At 38.7% G+C, this 14556-nt stretch overlaps 1 protein-coding gene across 1 annotated transcript in view; it reads right to left on the bottom strand.

The window, feature by feature from the left end:
• Positions 1–1043: 1043 nt before the first annotated feature.
• The window catches only part of HTR7 (5-hydroxytryptamine receptor 7), a 94386-nt gene continuing 80873 nt past the window's right edge, over positions 1044–14556 (bottom strand). The window contains exon 3 of the mRNA XM_075842667.1: positions 1044–1314. Coding sequence (XP_075698782.1) covers positions 1254–1314 — 61 coding nt within the window. The 3' untranslated portion in view covers positions 1044–1253. The remainder of the gene's footprint in view (positions 1315–14556) is intronic.

The raw sequence follows: 14556 nt of genomic DNA on the forward strand, positions 1-14556 counted from the left end.
AAGTGTATGTGGCCCAGATGCATGGACCTAGGGAGGTGTTAAAAAAAACGGCATTAGCCAGAATATTAGATAAAAGACTAGGGCATTAAACTAAATCTTTGCCCTGCATTAAGGAAAATTTAGCTACAATTCTGTATTGAATATAATCCAGCTGCATTTTGGTGCTTTAAATTATGCTGGGATAGAGGAAGAGAGATCTGCTTCATTTGATATCTAGATATTAACATTTACACTGTGAACTACACGTATAATCCACAAAATAAATCTGATTACTTGAAATGCGACTGAGACATAATTGTAATGAACATATTCCATATCATCGCTAACAATATTTTGATCTGCCTTTGTTATTAAACATGCCAGAGAATTGAAGTTACATGAAGGTGCACTGTGCCTAAACAAGTTCCAACCTGACTATGCTTCGATAATGGAGCCATTATGGCATGTATTAACATTATCAAAGCATAGCCAGGTTAGAACTTGTTTAGGCACAGTGCACCTTCATGCAACTTCAATTCTCTGGCATCTCTGGTAGGACAACCTAAAACAGATGTTTATTCTACCTTTTTGGCATCAACTTAAGCTGCTGATACTAAGAATCAGTTCCCACGGCGGATTTTGCACATCGGGTCCCGCTGCAAAATACGCCAACAAATTATTCCTGCTGTCGGAAGGAAGATTCCTCCTCCCGTTGACTTCAATGGGAGGTTCAGGCGGAATCTGCCCGAAGATCGAGCAAGACACTTCTTTTTCCACTAGCTAAAAAAATCAGCTAGCAGGAAAAAGAAGCGTCTAACTCCCATTGAAATGTATGGGAGGCGGAATTTTGCAGTGGAATCCGCCGCAAAAATTCGTCAAGTGAACAGGGCCTAATGCAATGGTGCCTTTCAAGCAGAACTCCATTTAATTAACACCAGCTTTCTAAATTCACATATAATCTTTTTATGAGGAATGTACTTTAGAAATAGAAATGAAGAATTATTGAAAATATTGTACAAAATAATATTGACAATAATGTATATCTAAAAACTTTATTTGGTACATATACATAATATTTATAGATCCACAAATGAAAAACATTTTTTATTAAATAATAACGTTTAACATATTCAACACAACATTGTTCTGCTTAGTCAGGCTTCCATATTAAAAATATTCCAGGCCCCAGAATATCATTAAATAATGTAAAATATATTTAAAGATTAAAAAGATCATGCTGCCATCAAAGAAAGGGCATACAATATATGAAGAGATTATGAGCGTAACCTGCTGATAAATTTCTCTTGTAGAAGATCTTCTCGTGAGCAGTTTTTTCTGAAAAACAAAAATAAGACCAATCAAAAGTATTTAAAGTGCCTTGTGGTGATTTATATGCAAACTGTTACAGTAATATAGAAATTCAGATTAGTGAATAAAAACAAAAATTACATATGATGTAGTTTCTCTGTCCAAGAGCATAATAGCTTTTTAAAGGGGACTGTAATATTGATGGCCTATCCTCAGGATAGGCCATAAACATGTAATTTGTGGGGGTCTGACTCTCAGCATTCGCAGTTATTAGCTGCATGAAAGGGCCGCAGTGCTTGCTTGATACTGCAGAACTGTGCCTGGGAGTTCTGCGAGTCTCTTCATTTAGCTGGTTGCAGGGTGCCAAGAGTCAGACCCCCATCATTCCTGAATATTACAGTCCCGGAAAACTTTTTTTTAATATATCCCACACATACACTAGTGGAAATTTCTCTGGGAAGCCATATATTCAAAAGTACTCAGAGGAAACTTATAGAAGCACAGGGAAAACATACAAACCATTTGTGAATATTGTCCTCATCAGAGTGGAATTAAATATTACAATCTGATAGTGCTTCACAGAATTCATCATTACAGATGAATTCCAGATAATATTTGAAGGAAAAGTCCTGTGAAAACCTTAGGTTCCCATGTGAATTCATACCAGTAATCATGATGTCTAATGCCACTTCCGTCTCTTGTCGTTCTTTGAATAATAAAATATCAGGCACAATAAGCCTAAGCTATTGTAGAGCAGCAATACAAGAATACAGCAAAACTTATGTAAATCCGCATTTGGCTGTGTATTCCGCTGTTGTTAGAGTCATAACTTACAGCTCCTGGGCTCCAATTCAAAATCTATAACAGGACCCCCCATGTACCATGTCCATTTTTAAAAAGGTATCCTTCTATGCGACAGAGGTGTTTCTGGCCCCCTGGTGTGACTGATATTTCTGTATCCCCTATAGCTATGTCCCAGGCTGTTGTTACTTTATCTAATCCAGACTCTTTCCTGTTTCCTGTAAATGATGTTAGACTATTGACAACCAATCATCTCTGCCCCTCCGTGCAGTAAACTGGAGTTTAAACACTGCCCATGACATGCATGCTGCTGCACAGGACACATTCTGTAGCCTCTCCTGATCATTTGTTTTAGACCTTTTCATTTGTCTAAGAACTGCAGCTGTGGTTATCTGGCATCCTGCCCATAATTTTAAACATACTATATAACTATAGCGTCTGATAGGTCTGATCTGATTACATCTATATTTGTAGTTCCTGGGCAAGGCATTATGGGACATGTAGTTGCTACCAAGAGACAGTGATTTCTACAGTTAAGATGGTGGACATAAGCTGATTATCTTTTAAAAAAACAATTAAAAGTTGCATACTGGAAAATAGAAGAGCATTGCAATATTAATAGCTAGGTTAGGGGAAGGTGGGTTTGAGTTTATGCATTAGCATTTCCCATAATAATATTGTGATGGGACTCTTTCCACTTCAAATGACCATCTATTTTATGAGATTCTGGCTGTCATTATTTGTGGTTGCCACAGCTCAGTTATCCCTGTAGATGAGCTCTCCTCCAGAACATAATAAGATTAAATTATCTACACTTGTTAAAAATCCCCATGTTGCACTTTACTTGGATATAATAAACTAGTCTGGCCTGCAAGTTGGAAAAATATGTGGGTGCTGGTAATTACCCATTAATTTGCTAGTTAATATTTGATCTTTTTGATTTGCATCAAATAAATAAACATGGTGCCAATTAAATTATAAGCATTGGGCATTCACACCACATAATCTTTCTCTTTATTAATAGGGATAACATTTTCCATTCAGCATTAACCCCTTCCCGCTCCTTGACGTACTATTACGTCATGGCAGCTCTATCGTTCGCGCTCCATGCCGTAATAGTACGTCACGGGAGTAACGGCCGTTTCGGCCGTCCTCCCGACACATACAGGAGCTGTGACGATGCTGTCTTGTTCAGCAGCTGTCACAGCTCCTACAGCGGGGACCGATCGCTGTGTCCCCGCTGATTAACCCCTTAAAAGCCGCGTTCTATAGAGATCGCAGCTTTTTAGGGGTTAAGCTGCCATCGCCGGCCTGCTACGCGATAGCGGCCGGCGATGGCGACTATGGCAACCGAACACCAAACAATGGTGTCAGGCTATGCCATAGACGGAAGCCTAGTGGGTCCTGACAACGTCAGGACCCACTATGCTTGCTGTCAGTGAGTAGCTGACAGTTCTAATACACTGCACTACGCATGTAGTGCAGTGTATTAGAATAGCGATCAGGGCCTCCTGCCCTCAAGTCCCCTAGTGGGACAAAGTAATAAAGTAAAAAAAAAGTTAAAAAAAGATGTGTAAAAATAAGAAAATAAAAGATTTAAAAGTAATAAAAGTAAAAATCCCCCCTTTTCCCTTATCAGTCCTTTATATATTAATAAAAATATATAAACAAACAAATAAACTATACATAATTGGTATCACCGCGTCCGTAACGGCCTGAACTACAAAATTATTTCATTATTTATCCCGCACGATGAACGCCGTAAAATAAAATAATAATAAACCGTACCACAATCACAATTCTTTGGTCACTTCACCTCCCAAAAAATGGAATAAAAAGAGTTCAAAAAGTCGCATGTACCTAAAAATGGTACTGATCGAAACTACAGTTCGTTGCGCAAAAAATAAGTCCTCGCACGGCTTTATTGATTGAAAAATAAAAACTTTATGGCTCTTAGAATAAGGTAACACAAAAAGTGAATGATTGTTTACAAAACGTATTTTATTGTGCAAACGCCATAAGACATAAAAAAAAACTATAAACATCTGGTATCGCCGTAATCGTATCGCTACGCAGAATAAAGTGAATATTTTATTTATAGCGCACGGTGAACGCTGTAAAAAAAAAAGAATAAAAAAACAATAGTAGAATTGCTGTTTATTAGTCACCACGCCACCTAAAAATAGAATAAAAACTGATCAAAAAGCCGCATGCACCCCATGAAAACTACAATGGATTCCTCAAGGGGTCTAGTTTCCAAATTGGGGTCACTTTTAGTTGGTTCCCAATGTTTTGGCACCACAAGACCTCTTCAAACGGACATGGTGCCTAATAAAAAAGAGGCCTCAAAATCCACTAGGTGCGCCTTTGCTTCGGAGGCCGGTGCTTCAGTCCATTACCGCCAGAGGGCCACATGTGGGATATTTCTAAAAACTGCAGAATCTGGGTAATACGTATTAATTTGCATTTCTCTGATACATCCTTTAGCGTTATAAAAAAAATGGTATAAAGAGGATTTTCTGACAAAAAAAAAATGTAAATTTCACCTCTACTTTGCTCTAAATTTCTGTGAAACACCTAAAGGGTTCATAAACGTTCTAAATGCTGTTGTGAATACTTTGAGGGGTCTAGTTTCTAAAATGGGGTATTTGATAGGGGTTTCTAATATATGGGCCCCTCAAAGCAACTTCAGAACTGAACTGGAACCTAAAAAAATAAATAAATGAGGCAATACTTCGCTTCTTACATTATACTGATAATGAGCCGTGCCCACCCCGAGATTACCCCAGTTTTGACCGTTTGTATAAACAGAGACCCCTATTAGACCGTTTCAGTGCCCGGTTTTCCCAAGCATACACCCCGAGAAGTGTATTTCTATTGATGAGTCCCTGGTACATTTTAAAGGGAGGGTTCAATTCCGCGAGTACCTGCCGGGTAAGAGGGCAAGGTATGGCGTGAAGATGTATAAGCTGCGAGAGTGCATCAGGGTATACCTACAGGTTTAGGATATATGAAGGAAAGGCCACCCCCAAGCCAGACTGCATCCTGGACTACAATAGGTACATGGGAGGGATGGACTTGTAAGATCAAGCCCTGAAGCCCTACAGCGCCATGCGGTGTGGTATAAGAAGCTGGCCGTGCACATCATACAGATGGCTTTTTACAATGCGTACGTGCTACGTCGATGTGCAGGCCAGACGGGAACGTTCCTGGAATTTCAAGAGGTGATTATCAAGAACCTAATCTTTAGGGACCAAGAAGGGGGGGCACCCAGTACTTCTGGAAGCGGGGCCACACGCATCGTACCAGGGCGGCAACACTTTCCAGGGGAAGTTCCCCAAACTGGCAAGAAGGGAAAAAGTCAAAAGAGGTGCAAAGTCTGCTATAAGAGGGCGATAAGGGATTACACAATATATCAATGTGACACGTGTCCCGAATAACCAGAGCTCTGTATGAAAGAGTGTTTTAAAATTTATCATACATCCCTTGGTTTATAATTTACCCCAGTTTTACTTACCCCGATGCCTTCCGCACAGCTTATCCCCCCTTGTCTTTCCCCTCTGAGCCCTGCTGTGTGCCCGGGCAGCTGATAACAGCCACATGTAGGGTATTGCCATACCCGTGAGAACACACATTACAGTTTATGGGGTGTAGGTCTCCGGTCAAAATGCTCACTACACCTCTAGATTAATGCCTTAAGGGTGTCGTTTTTAAAACGGGGTCACTTCTTGCGGGTTTCAACTGTACTGGTACCTCAGGTGCTTCTGCATACATGACTTCACACTAGAAAATCCCCAGTAGGCCAAATGGTGGTCCTTTCCTTCTGAGCCCTCCCATGGGCCCAAACGGCAGTTTATCACCACAAATGGGGTATTGCGGCACTCAGAACAAATTGCGCAACAGAATGGGGTATTTTGTTTCTTGTGAAAATAAGAATTTTTGAGCTAAAATGACATATTATTGGAAAAAATATATATTTATTTAATTCCCAGCCCAATTCAAATAAGTTCTGTGAAGAAACTATGGGGTCTAAATGGTCACATTACCCATAAATGAATTCCTTGAGGGATGTAGTTTCCAAAATGGGGTCATTTGTGATTGGTTTCTATTGCTTTGATAGCTCTGGGGCTCTGCAAATGCGACATGGCAGCCGAAAACCAATCCAGCAAAATCTGGACTCCAAAGAACACACAGCGCTCCTTCCCTTCTGAGGCCTCCCATGGGCCCAAACGGCAGTTTATTGCCACAAATGGGGTATTGCTGCACTCAGGAGAAATTGGGCAACAAAATTGAGCATTTTGTTCCCTGTGAAAATAAGAAATTTTGATAAAAAATTACATCTTATTGGAAAAAATGTCATTTTTTTAATGTCACAGCCCAATTGAAATAGGTGCTGTGAAAAAACTGTGTGCTCAAAATGCTAACAACAACCATAAATGAATTCCTTGAGGGGTGTAGTTTCCAAAATGGGGTCACTTTTGGTGGGTTTCCATTGCTTTGATACCCCTGAGGCTCTGCAAATGCGACATGGCACCCGTAAACCAATCCAGCAAAATCTGGACTCCAACAAACATATAGCGCTCCTTTCCTTCTGAGCCCTCCCATGGGCCCAAACGGCAGTTTATCACCACAAATGGGGTATTGCCACACTAAGGACAAATTGGGCAACCAAATGGGGTATTTTGTTCCCTGTGAAAATAAGAAATTTTGATCACAAATGACATTTTATAGGAAAAAATGTCATTTTTTTCATTTCACAGCCCAATTCAAATACGTGCTGTGAAAAAACTGTGCGGTCAAAATGATAACAACAACCATAAATGTATTCCTTGAGGGGTGTAGTTTCCAAAATGGGGTCACTATTGGGGGATTCCTACTGTTTTGGCACCTCAACACCTCTTCAAACCCGGCATGCTGCCTAAAATATATTCTAATAAAAAAGAGGACTCAAAATGCACTAGGTGCTTCTTTGCTTATAGGGCTTGTGTTTTAGTCCACGAGCGCAGTAGGGCCACATGTGGGACATTTCTAAAAACTGCAGAATCTGGACAATACATATTTAGTAGTGTTTCTCTGGTAAAACCTTCTGTGTTACAGAAAAAAAAATGAATAAAATTGAAATTCCGCAAGAAAAATGAAATTTGCAAAGTTCACCTCCACTTTGCTTTAATTCCTGTGAAATGCCTGAAGGGTTAAAAAACTTTCTAAATGCTGTTTTGAATACTTTGAGGGTCTAGTTTTTAAAATGGGGTGTTTTATCAGGGTTTCTAATACATAGGCCCCTCAAAGCCACTTCAGAACTGAACAGGTACCTTAAATAAAAGGCATTTGACATTTTCTTAAAAATATGAGAAATTGCTGTTTATGTTCTAAGCCTTGTAACGTCCAAGAAAAATAAAAGAATGTTCAAAAAACGATGCCAATCTAAAGTAGACATATGGGAAATGTGAACTAGTGACTATTGTGGGTGGTATAACCGTCTGTTTTACAAGCAGATGCATTTAAATTCTGAAAAATGCAATTTTTTCAAAATTTTCTCTAAATTTTGCAATTTTTCACCAATAAACAATGAATATATCGACCAAATTTTACCACGAACATGAAGCCCAATGTGTCACGAGAAAACAATTTTATAATCGCTTGGGTAGGTTTAAGCATTCCCACGTTATTACCACATAGGGTGAAATATGTCAGATTTGAAAAATGGGCTCTGAGCCTTAAGGCCAAAACTAGGCTGGGTCCTTAAGGGGTTAATCATTGTATTTTCCCTGCATTCATTTGAGCTTATTGTAACGTCCTACAAAATTTTCAAATGATAAATGAATGCCACTGAAAAGCAAGCCAAGAAAATTGAAATATTAGAAAATATGGCCCTTAATAAAGTGGGTTTGATAAAAGATTACACGCCATTGTGAATTCAGGGACACATACTTCTCAATTTACAGAAAGTCGTGTTTGTCAATTATCCTAGTCTATTCATAAGGCTAAAAAGATACGTTTCAAATAACAAGATTAGCCGTCGAGATCCTGTGGGTCTGTAGTGGGTGTTATGACAAGAGAAGCAAATTATATTTTTAATGTATATTCAATTGTACTGATTCATAGTTAAGCCCAGTTAGTCTGTACTGAAATGTGTCTATTGTGTATAAAAAGCAATACATCATGTGTGGGTGTATGCAATATTCATCAAATTTTTAAATTGTAAGATTATATGTTAAAAGACTGGGTCCAAAGCACTGGGGAATGTTCTTAGGTACAACTGGAATAAATAATGAAGGTTTTGATATTCTGTACACTAGACTAGTAATTAAATCCTTATTTTATAAAACAGGAAAAAATGTAAAAATATTTGTAATCATAAAGACCTCTTACAGTAGATTTTCACATGCAGCTTCTGCAAGTTTTTCCAATGTGGTTTCCATGATGAAAGATTAAATAGTAGTTAAAGGGATAGTCCACTTTGGATATTCCCTTTTTGTTAGAAGATTTCCCTGAAGATAAGCTAATCACAGTGTACCCCACTGCCAGGACCTTTCGTAACAAACTGTAAGGCATCAAGTGTTACATTTCCATACAGAGCTGCCACGGGGGGAAAGGAGCATTATACAGCTTCCTCAGGGGGTAGTCTGTACCAGCGAAACGCGCGTCGGGGCGTCATTGCACTTGCCCCTTACCTTAAGTATAGTTGAGAAATCACCGCAGGGGGCAGCAATTTACCACTGCGGTCTCATGACATGTTGTCAGTATGGATGATACATCACCATTCTTTTAAGTAATCAGAAAACCAGGGGCGTGGGGGGGGGGTGTACCTGACAGAATTAGCATACTGATAAGGATCTGCAATGGTACATACATGGCAAAATTTATTATTTTTGCTCTTTAGAACTATTGAGTAAAACCCCTTTAATGCAGTTTTCGAGGTATTATCCTTGTGTATTTACATTGCTGTCATTTCTGCTTTGACTTTTGCAAGTACATCTGAATATACACTTAGTGGTCACATGATGAATTTATTTCATAGATGAACTTTGCGAGCACTTTAGTGGGAAAATTAAATTTTCTCTTTAAGATCCACTTTTTTTTTTGGGTGAGAAGGATAAATACATTGTAAACTTCATCAAACTGTACTATGTGAACCTTGCTTAAGGTATGAATATCCTGACTATGCTGAATGCATCTGGTATCTTGGGCATCTGTTGAAGTGTTACGCTAGTAGAACATATTTATAAAGCCATGTTCACATAATAAGGATTAGCAGTAGCAAATCCACCTTGAACTATCAGTGAAATCCATGGCAGAAATCGATAGTTGAAGCTCAGGATATCTGCCATTTTAAATGCGGATTAGCAGTTCAATACAGCTAATCTGCGGGTTTCAGAGCAAAATCTGTGGGAATAATGAACATGCTGCAGATTATAAATCCATGACAAGGTCATTATTTCAAGCAGATTTTTTCCGGAATATGTGAATGGGCAATAAAAAAACCCATTCATATGCATTGCTGCCAGAATTATGTCCAGATTTAGACGCGGAACTCTGCAGGGAGATTCGGACTGAATCCATAACGTGTGAATATAGCCTATTTTATACACCTTTTTCTGTAACCTGATTATTATTTAATGGAAATAATATATATTTCTACGTGCTATTTATTTAAAATGCTTTGTACAGTATAGTACTGCATGGAAAATTATAGATAATTATACCTATGTCTATGTAAATTATGGCGCATACAGTATCCTGTTTTTCATAACGAGCAGACAATCTGTGCTGTCTGTTCTAAGGCAATGTATAAAATATTTTCCAGCACACTTCCATATATATATATATATATATATATATATATATATATATGTATATATATATATATATATATATATATATATATGGGAGTGTGCTGGAAAATATTTTATACATTGCCTTAGAACAGACAGCACAGATTGTCTGCTCGGTATGAAAAACAGGATACTGTATGCGCCATCATTTTTCTTTTCAACTATTCAGATAGAGCTCGCGCTACCATGCCTAAATAGGGAGTAATAGCTGTAAGTGCTCTGATCATGGGTGAACTCTTACAAAATGCTGTGACATTCAGAAATGTGAAAAGATCGGGTAGCTGTCAATCTTGCATCCTTAAGTATGCCAGGTCAAATGCATTATTCAGTAAAAGTTAACCATTTATCCATGACATTGTCATTCATTATTTGTTAAACTGGCCTTTCAGCAGGAACATTTGTCTTTTATGACAGTTTCTAGGGAATTCTTCTGTTTAATCAGCAATAAACGTTATAGATCTACTTATGTATTGTTTCATTCGATTGTTTTGTTGACTAATTCATCCGTTCTTTCTATCTGCACGGAGGGCACCCCATGTTTTTGTGGGTTTTCTATCATAATCTGGCTTATTCATATATTCTAAAAATATTCTTAAAGGGGTTGTACAACATTAGAAAAAAATGCCTGCTCTCTTCCAAAAACAGTGCCAAAGGTTATGTGTGGCAATACAGATAAGCTCCTTCACTTCAATGGAGCTGAGCTGCAATACCAGACACAACCCATGCACAGGTGTAATTTAGTTTCTGGAATAATCCCACCAGGGCATGTCCACCAGATGTGCATAGATGTGCATTTTTGGCTTATTTGTTTTGCTGTATTTTGAGAATTATTTTTTTAATTTAAATTGTCAGTGGAGAGAATTTTATTTTTTTCGGGAGGGGTTGGTGTGGGGGAGTGGCTACATAATTACAATGACATTGTATTTTATTGGCTGAAAAGTAAATTCAGAATTCAGCCGTACTCCTGTGAGCAGTGCGTTGTGGGAGCTCTGATCATAGTTTAATACTGAAAGAAGCTTTGTATATAAATAGGGAAAACAATAAAATAAATTAAAACTGATGCAAAGAGTAAAGCAAAGTATTTACAAATTGAGTCAACTTTTATTTATACTTCAGCTTTTTATTGACATTGTAAGATTTTATTAAAAGGTGAAATTTCACTTTTATTATAGCTTATCCATTTTCTGAGATACATTTATTACTGATAGATTACTTGTATTTTATTCTAAACAAAGCTTGTGTGAAGCTCCACACTTATCACCGGTCCAACATGCACATCCAAATAATTTGGTTGACATATGAATACGTAATATGTGCATTAGATATTAAAGGGGGATTCTCATCATATAATGTTTTAACATATTGTTAGAATATGTCATGACATTATGATTATGGCAGTCTGACCTCTTGGACCCCTGCCGAACCGGAGAATGAAGGACAGAGTTGGAGAATGAAGGACAGAGTTCCCCTTGACATTTCTCCAACTGCAAATTAGATCCATTCAATTGAATGGGTCCATGTTGAAGTTACCTACACAGCGGGTAGCCACGACCATTTACAGGGAAAATCAGTGAAGGGTTTAATTCCAAGGAACAATGGGGGTCCCAGCTATAGGTCCCCCGTCAATCAAGAAGTGATAGCATATCCTAGTGAAATGCCACCACCTTCTTTAGTGGGAAAATTCCTTTAATGTGTTAGTGAATAGAACTATAGATTACTAAATAAATTTAGACTTCTAAAAAGATTAACAGATCTGTCATCAGGAGCTTGTTGATGGCTTCAAGATTCAACAAAACAGCAGCTCAAATTAATAGCAAAAGCAAGAGTAAACTACAAAATGGTCATGAAGACAGATTACAAAATGCTAGATTTTACACTTTTTGACAACATAGCCAAAATTAGTTAAAGGGCGAGCTTGACTTCAAAAGATAAAAGTTACTGACCAACTATATAAGACAGCAAAACAATACGGGGGGGGGGGGGAATAGCTTTTTAATGATTGTCAATAAATCAAACAAAGTAAAATCTGCAATATAAGATCAGAAAACAAGTCTTATCCAACAGAAGATTAGAAACAGTTTCATGTATCATTAAAGTCAGAGTCCTTGACTAGCTAAGTATATGAAGTGAACTAGCGATAATGAGTTTAGGCATACTAATTTTCAATCCCTGGGTGATTTTAATTAGTTTAAGGGCAAGGCCCCACGTGGTGGAATTGCTCTGGAATTCCGCTGCAGACACTCCGCAGTGTTAATCCGCAGTGGACCCGTTTCTCCATTGCCTTCCACTTCTTTTTAGTAGGGTTCGTTTAGACGATGCGGAAAATTCCGCTGTGGAGCATAGGCTGCGGTGCGGAATTTGGTGTCCGCAGCATACAATGGATGTTGCGGACCTGTGACTTCAATGGAGATTCAAAATTCCGCAATGAAGTCCGCAGATGTAATGTACATGGTTATGTGTGCTGCGGAGCGTATTGGTTTCTTAACATGACATTACTTCATTCTGGCTGGACCTATGTGTATTTCTAGGTCTACAGCCAGACTGAGGAAGTCAATGGGGCTCCCATAATTACGGGTGACTACGTGTGTGCACCTGTAATTACGGGAGCGTTGCTAGGCGACGTCAGTAAATAGTCACTGTCCACGGTGCTGAAAGAGTTAAGCGATCGGCAGTAACTGTTTCAGCACCCTGAACAGTGACTACCGATCACAATATACAGCAACCTGTAAACAAAATAGAAGTTCATACTTAGCGAGAACTCCCTGCTTCTTCCTCCAGTCCGGCTTCCCAGGATGACATTTCAGTCTAAGTGACGGCTGCAGCCAATCACAGGCTGCAGCGGTCACATGGACTGCCGCGTCATCCAGGGAGGTCGGGCTGGATGCCGAAAGAGGGACGCGTCACCAAGACAACTGCCGGTAAGTATGAATTTCTTTTACTTTCACTAGGGAAAGTGCTGTCCCTTCTCTCTATCCTGCACTGATAGAGAGAAGAGAAGGGAAGTACTTTCACCTCAATACACAACAGCCAGTCCGCATCAATTTACTGCACATTTTGGGCAGAAATACGCCACTTGGGGCCATGCCCTAATGCTGGTTCCTACCATCCCCAAGAATATGTAGGTTTAGTCCCAGTTCAGGGTGTATGTGCAGCGTAGGTTCCCACCTCATAGAGGTCATCTTGTCGTGGCAGATGGGCTCACACAATTTGATCAAAATGTGCGCTAAGAACCTCCCTATTGTAAGTAGATTTAGCAGTAATGCATATTTATTTATATTTAGTGGCTTAGGTGGCATTAGTGTTCGCAGAGTGCTGTCGCCATTTTCTTGTGTGCTGTATAAATTTGCAGTCACAGGCGATCTTGCAGCTTTATACATGTTTTGTTTCATTTTGTTGGAATGTGCTGTTCAAACTTTTGTGTTGTTTATGTGATTCATATATGTCGGGTTAGTGACTGCTTCGATTTTTGATCTTGCACTCCTTCCATTCTGCCCTGGGTGATTTTAATTAGCTTAATGCTGGTTCCTACCATCCCCAAGAATATGTAGGTTTGTCCCAGTTCCGGGTGTATGTGCAGCGTAGGTTCCCACCTCACAGAGGTCGCCTTGTCGTGGCAGGTGGGCTCACACAATTTGATCAAAATGTAATGCATATTTATTTATATTTAGTGGCTTAAGTGGCATTATTGTTCGCAGAGTGCTGTCACCATTTTCTTGTGTGCTGTAGGTCCTCCAGAATGATAGATCCTCTTTTAGCTGCTCTTGCTGCTTTTTCCCGAAACAAAACTGCTCTTGTGCATTGGCAGTGTCTGGTATTGCAGCTCAGCCCAACTTGAATCAAATTGAGTTGTAATACAAGAAAAATAAATAGACAAGAGTGGCGCTGTTTGTTGAAGAAAGCAGCAAAGTTTTTATCATTTTAAACAACCGCTTTAACTCAGATTCTCATAATTGTATATTTACCAGAAAACCAGACAACATAAAAAAAAGTACATCACTTAAAGAGTTCAAAAGTGAACAGCTTTGAGAAATGTGGATTTGACTTATGCATCCACACACATGATTTGGAATGAAAACAAATTATAAATCTTGTGAGACCATAAACGAACAAATTGTAGAGTCTGTAAATCAAATTTGGAGACAATCTGCTTTTTTTTAAATTATTTTCTAAGCATATTATGCCCTACATTTATTGAAATTGTGCTCTAAATTCTGTTAACTACTTGTATTAACACTGGAGAAAGACATTTTGTATATAATAGCTAACCCATAAAGTTATGCCTCGTATTTCTGAAATGGACAAATCAAATGTTGCGTCTTCAACCCTTACACTGCACAGTAGAATCCGCCAACATCAAGGTAACTCTAATGTGAAAGACCTATCCATATGCTTAAAAAGTCAGCTTACAAAATTAAAGACTTTCTTTCTAGAAATTTCACCTTCCAAGACCAAATCTTCTTCGCCAAGGGTCTGTGTGTTCATGAGATCAGGTGAGGCTTTCAAATAAGTGTTGTCTCCAGCTACCCAGAAGACATGAGATGGCACACCACACAGTGTTTTCAGCATCCCTACTCCTTGCATGATAAAATACTTTTAAAACACAAATCTTATAAATGGGGAATCCTTCCAGTCA

Source organism: Rhinoderma darwinii, chromosome 11 (genome assembly GCF_050947455.1).
Source record: "Rhinoderma darwinii isolate aRhiDar2 chromosome 11, aRhiDar2.hap1, whole genome shotgun sequence".
Taxonomy (NCBI): domain Eukaryota; kingdom Metazoa; phylum Chordata; class Amphibia; order Anura; family Rhinodermatidae; genus Rhinoderma; species Rhinoderma darwinii.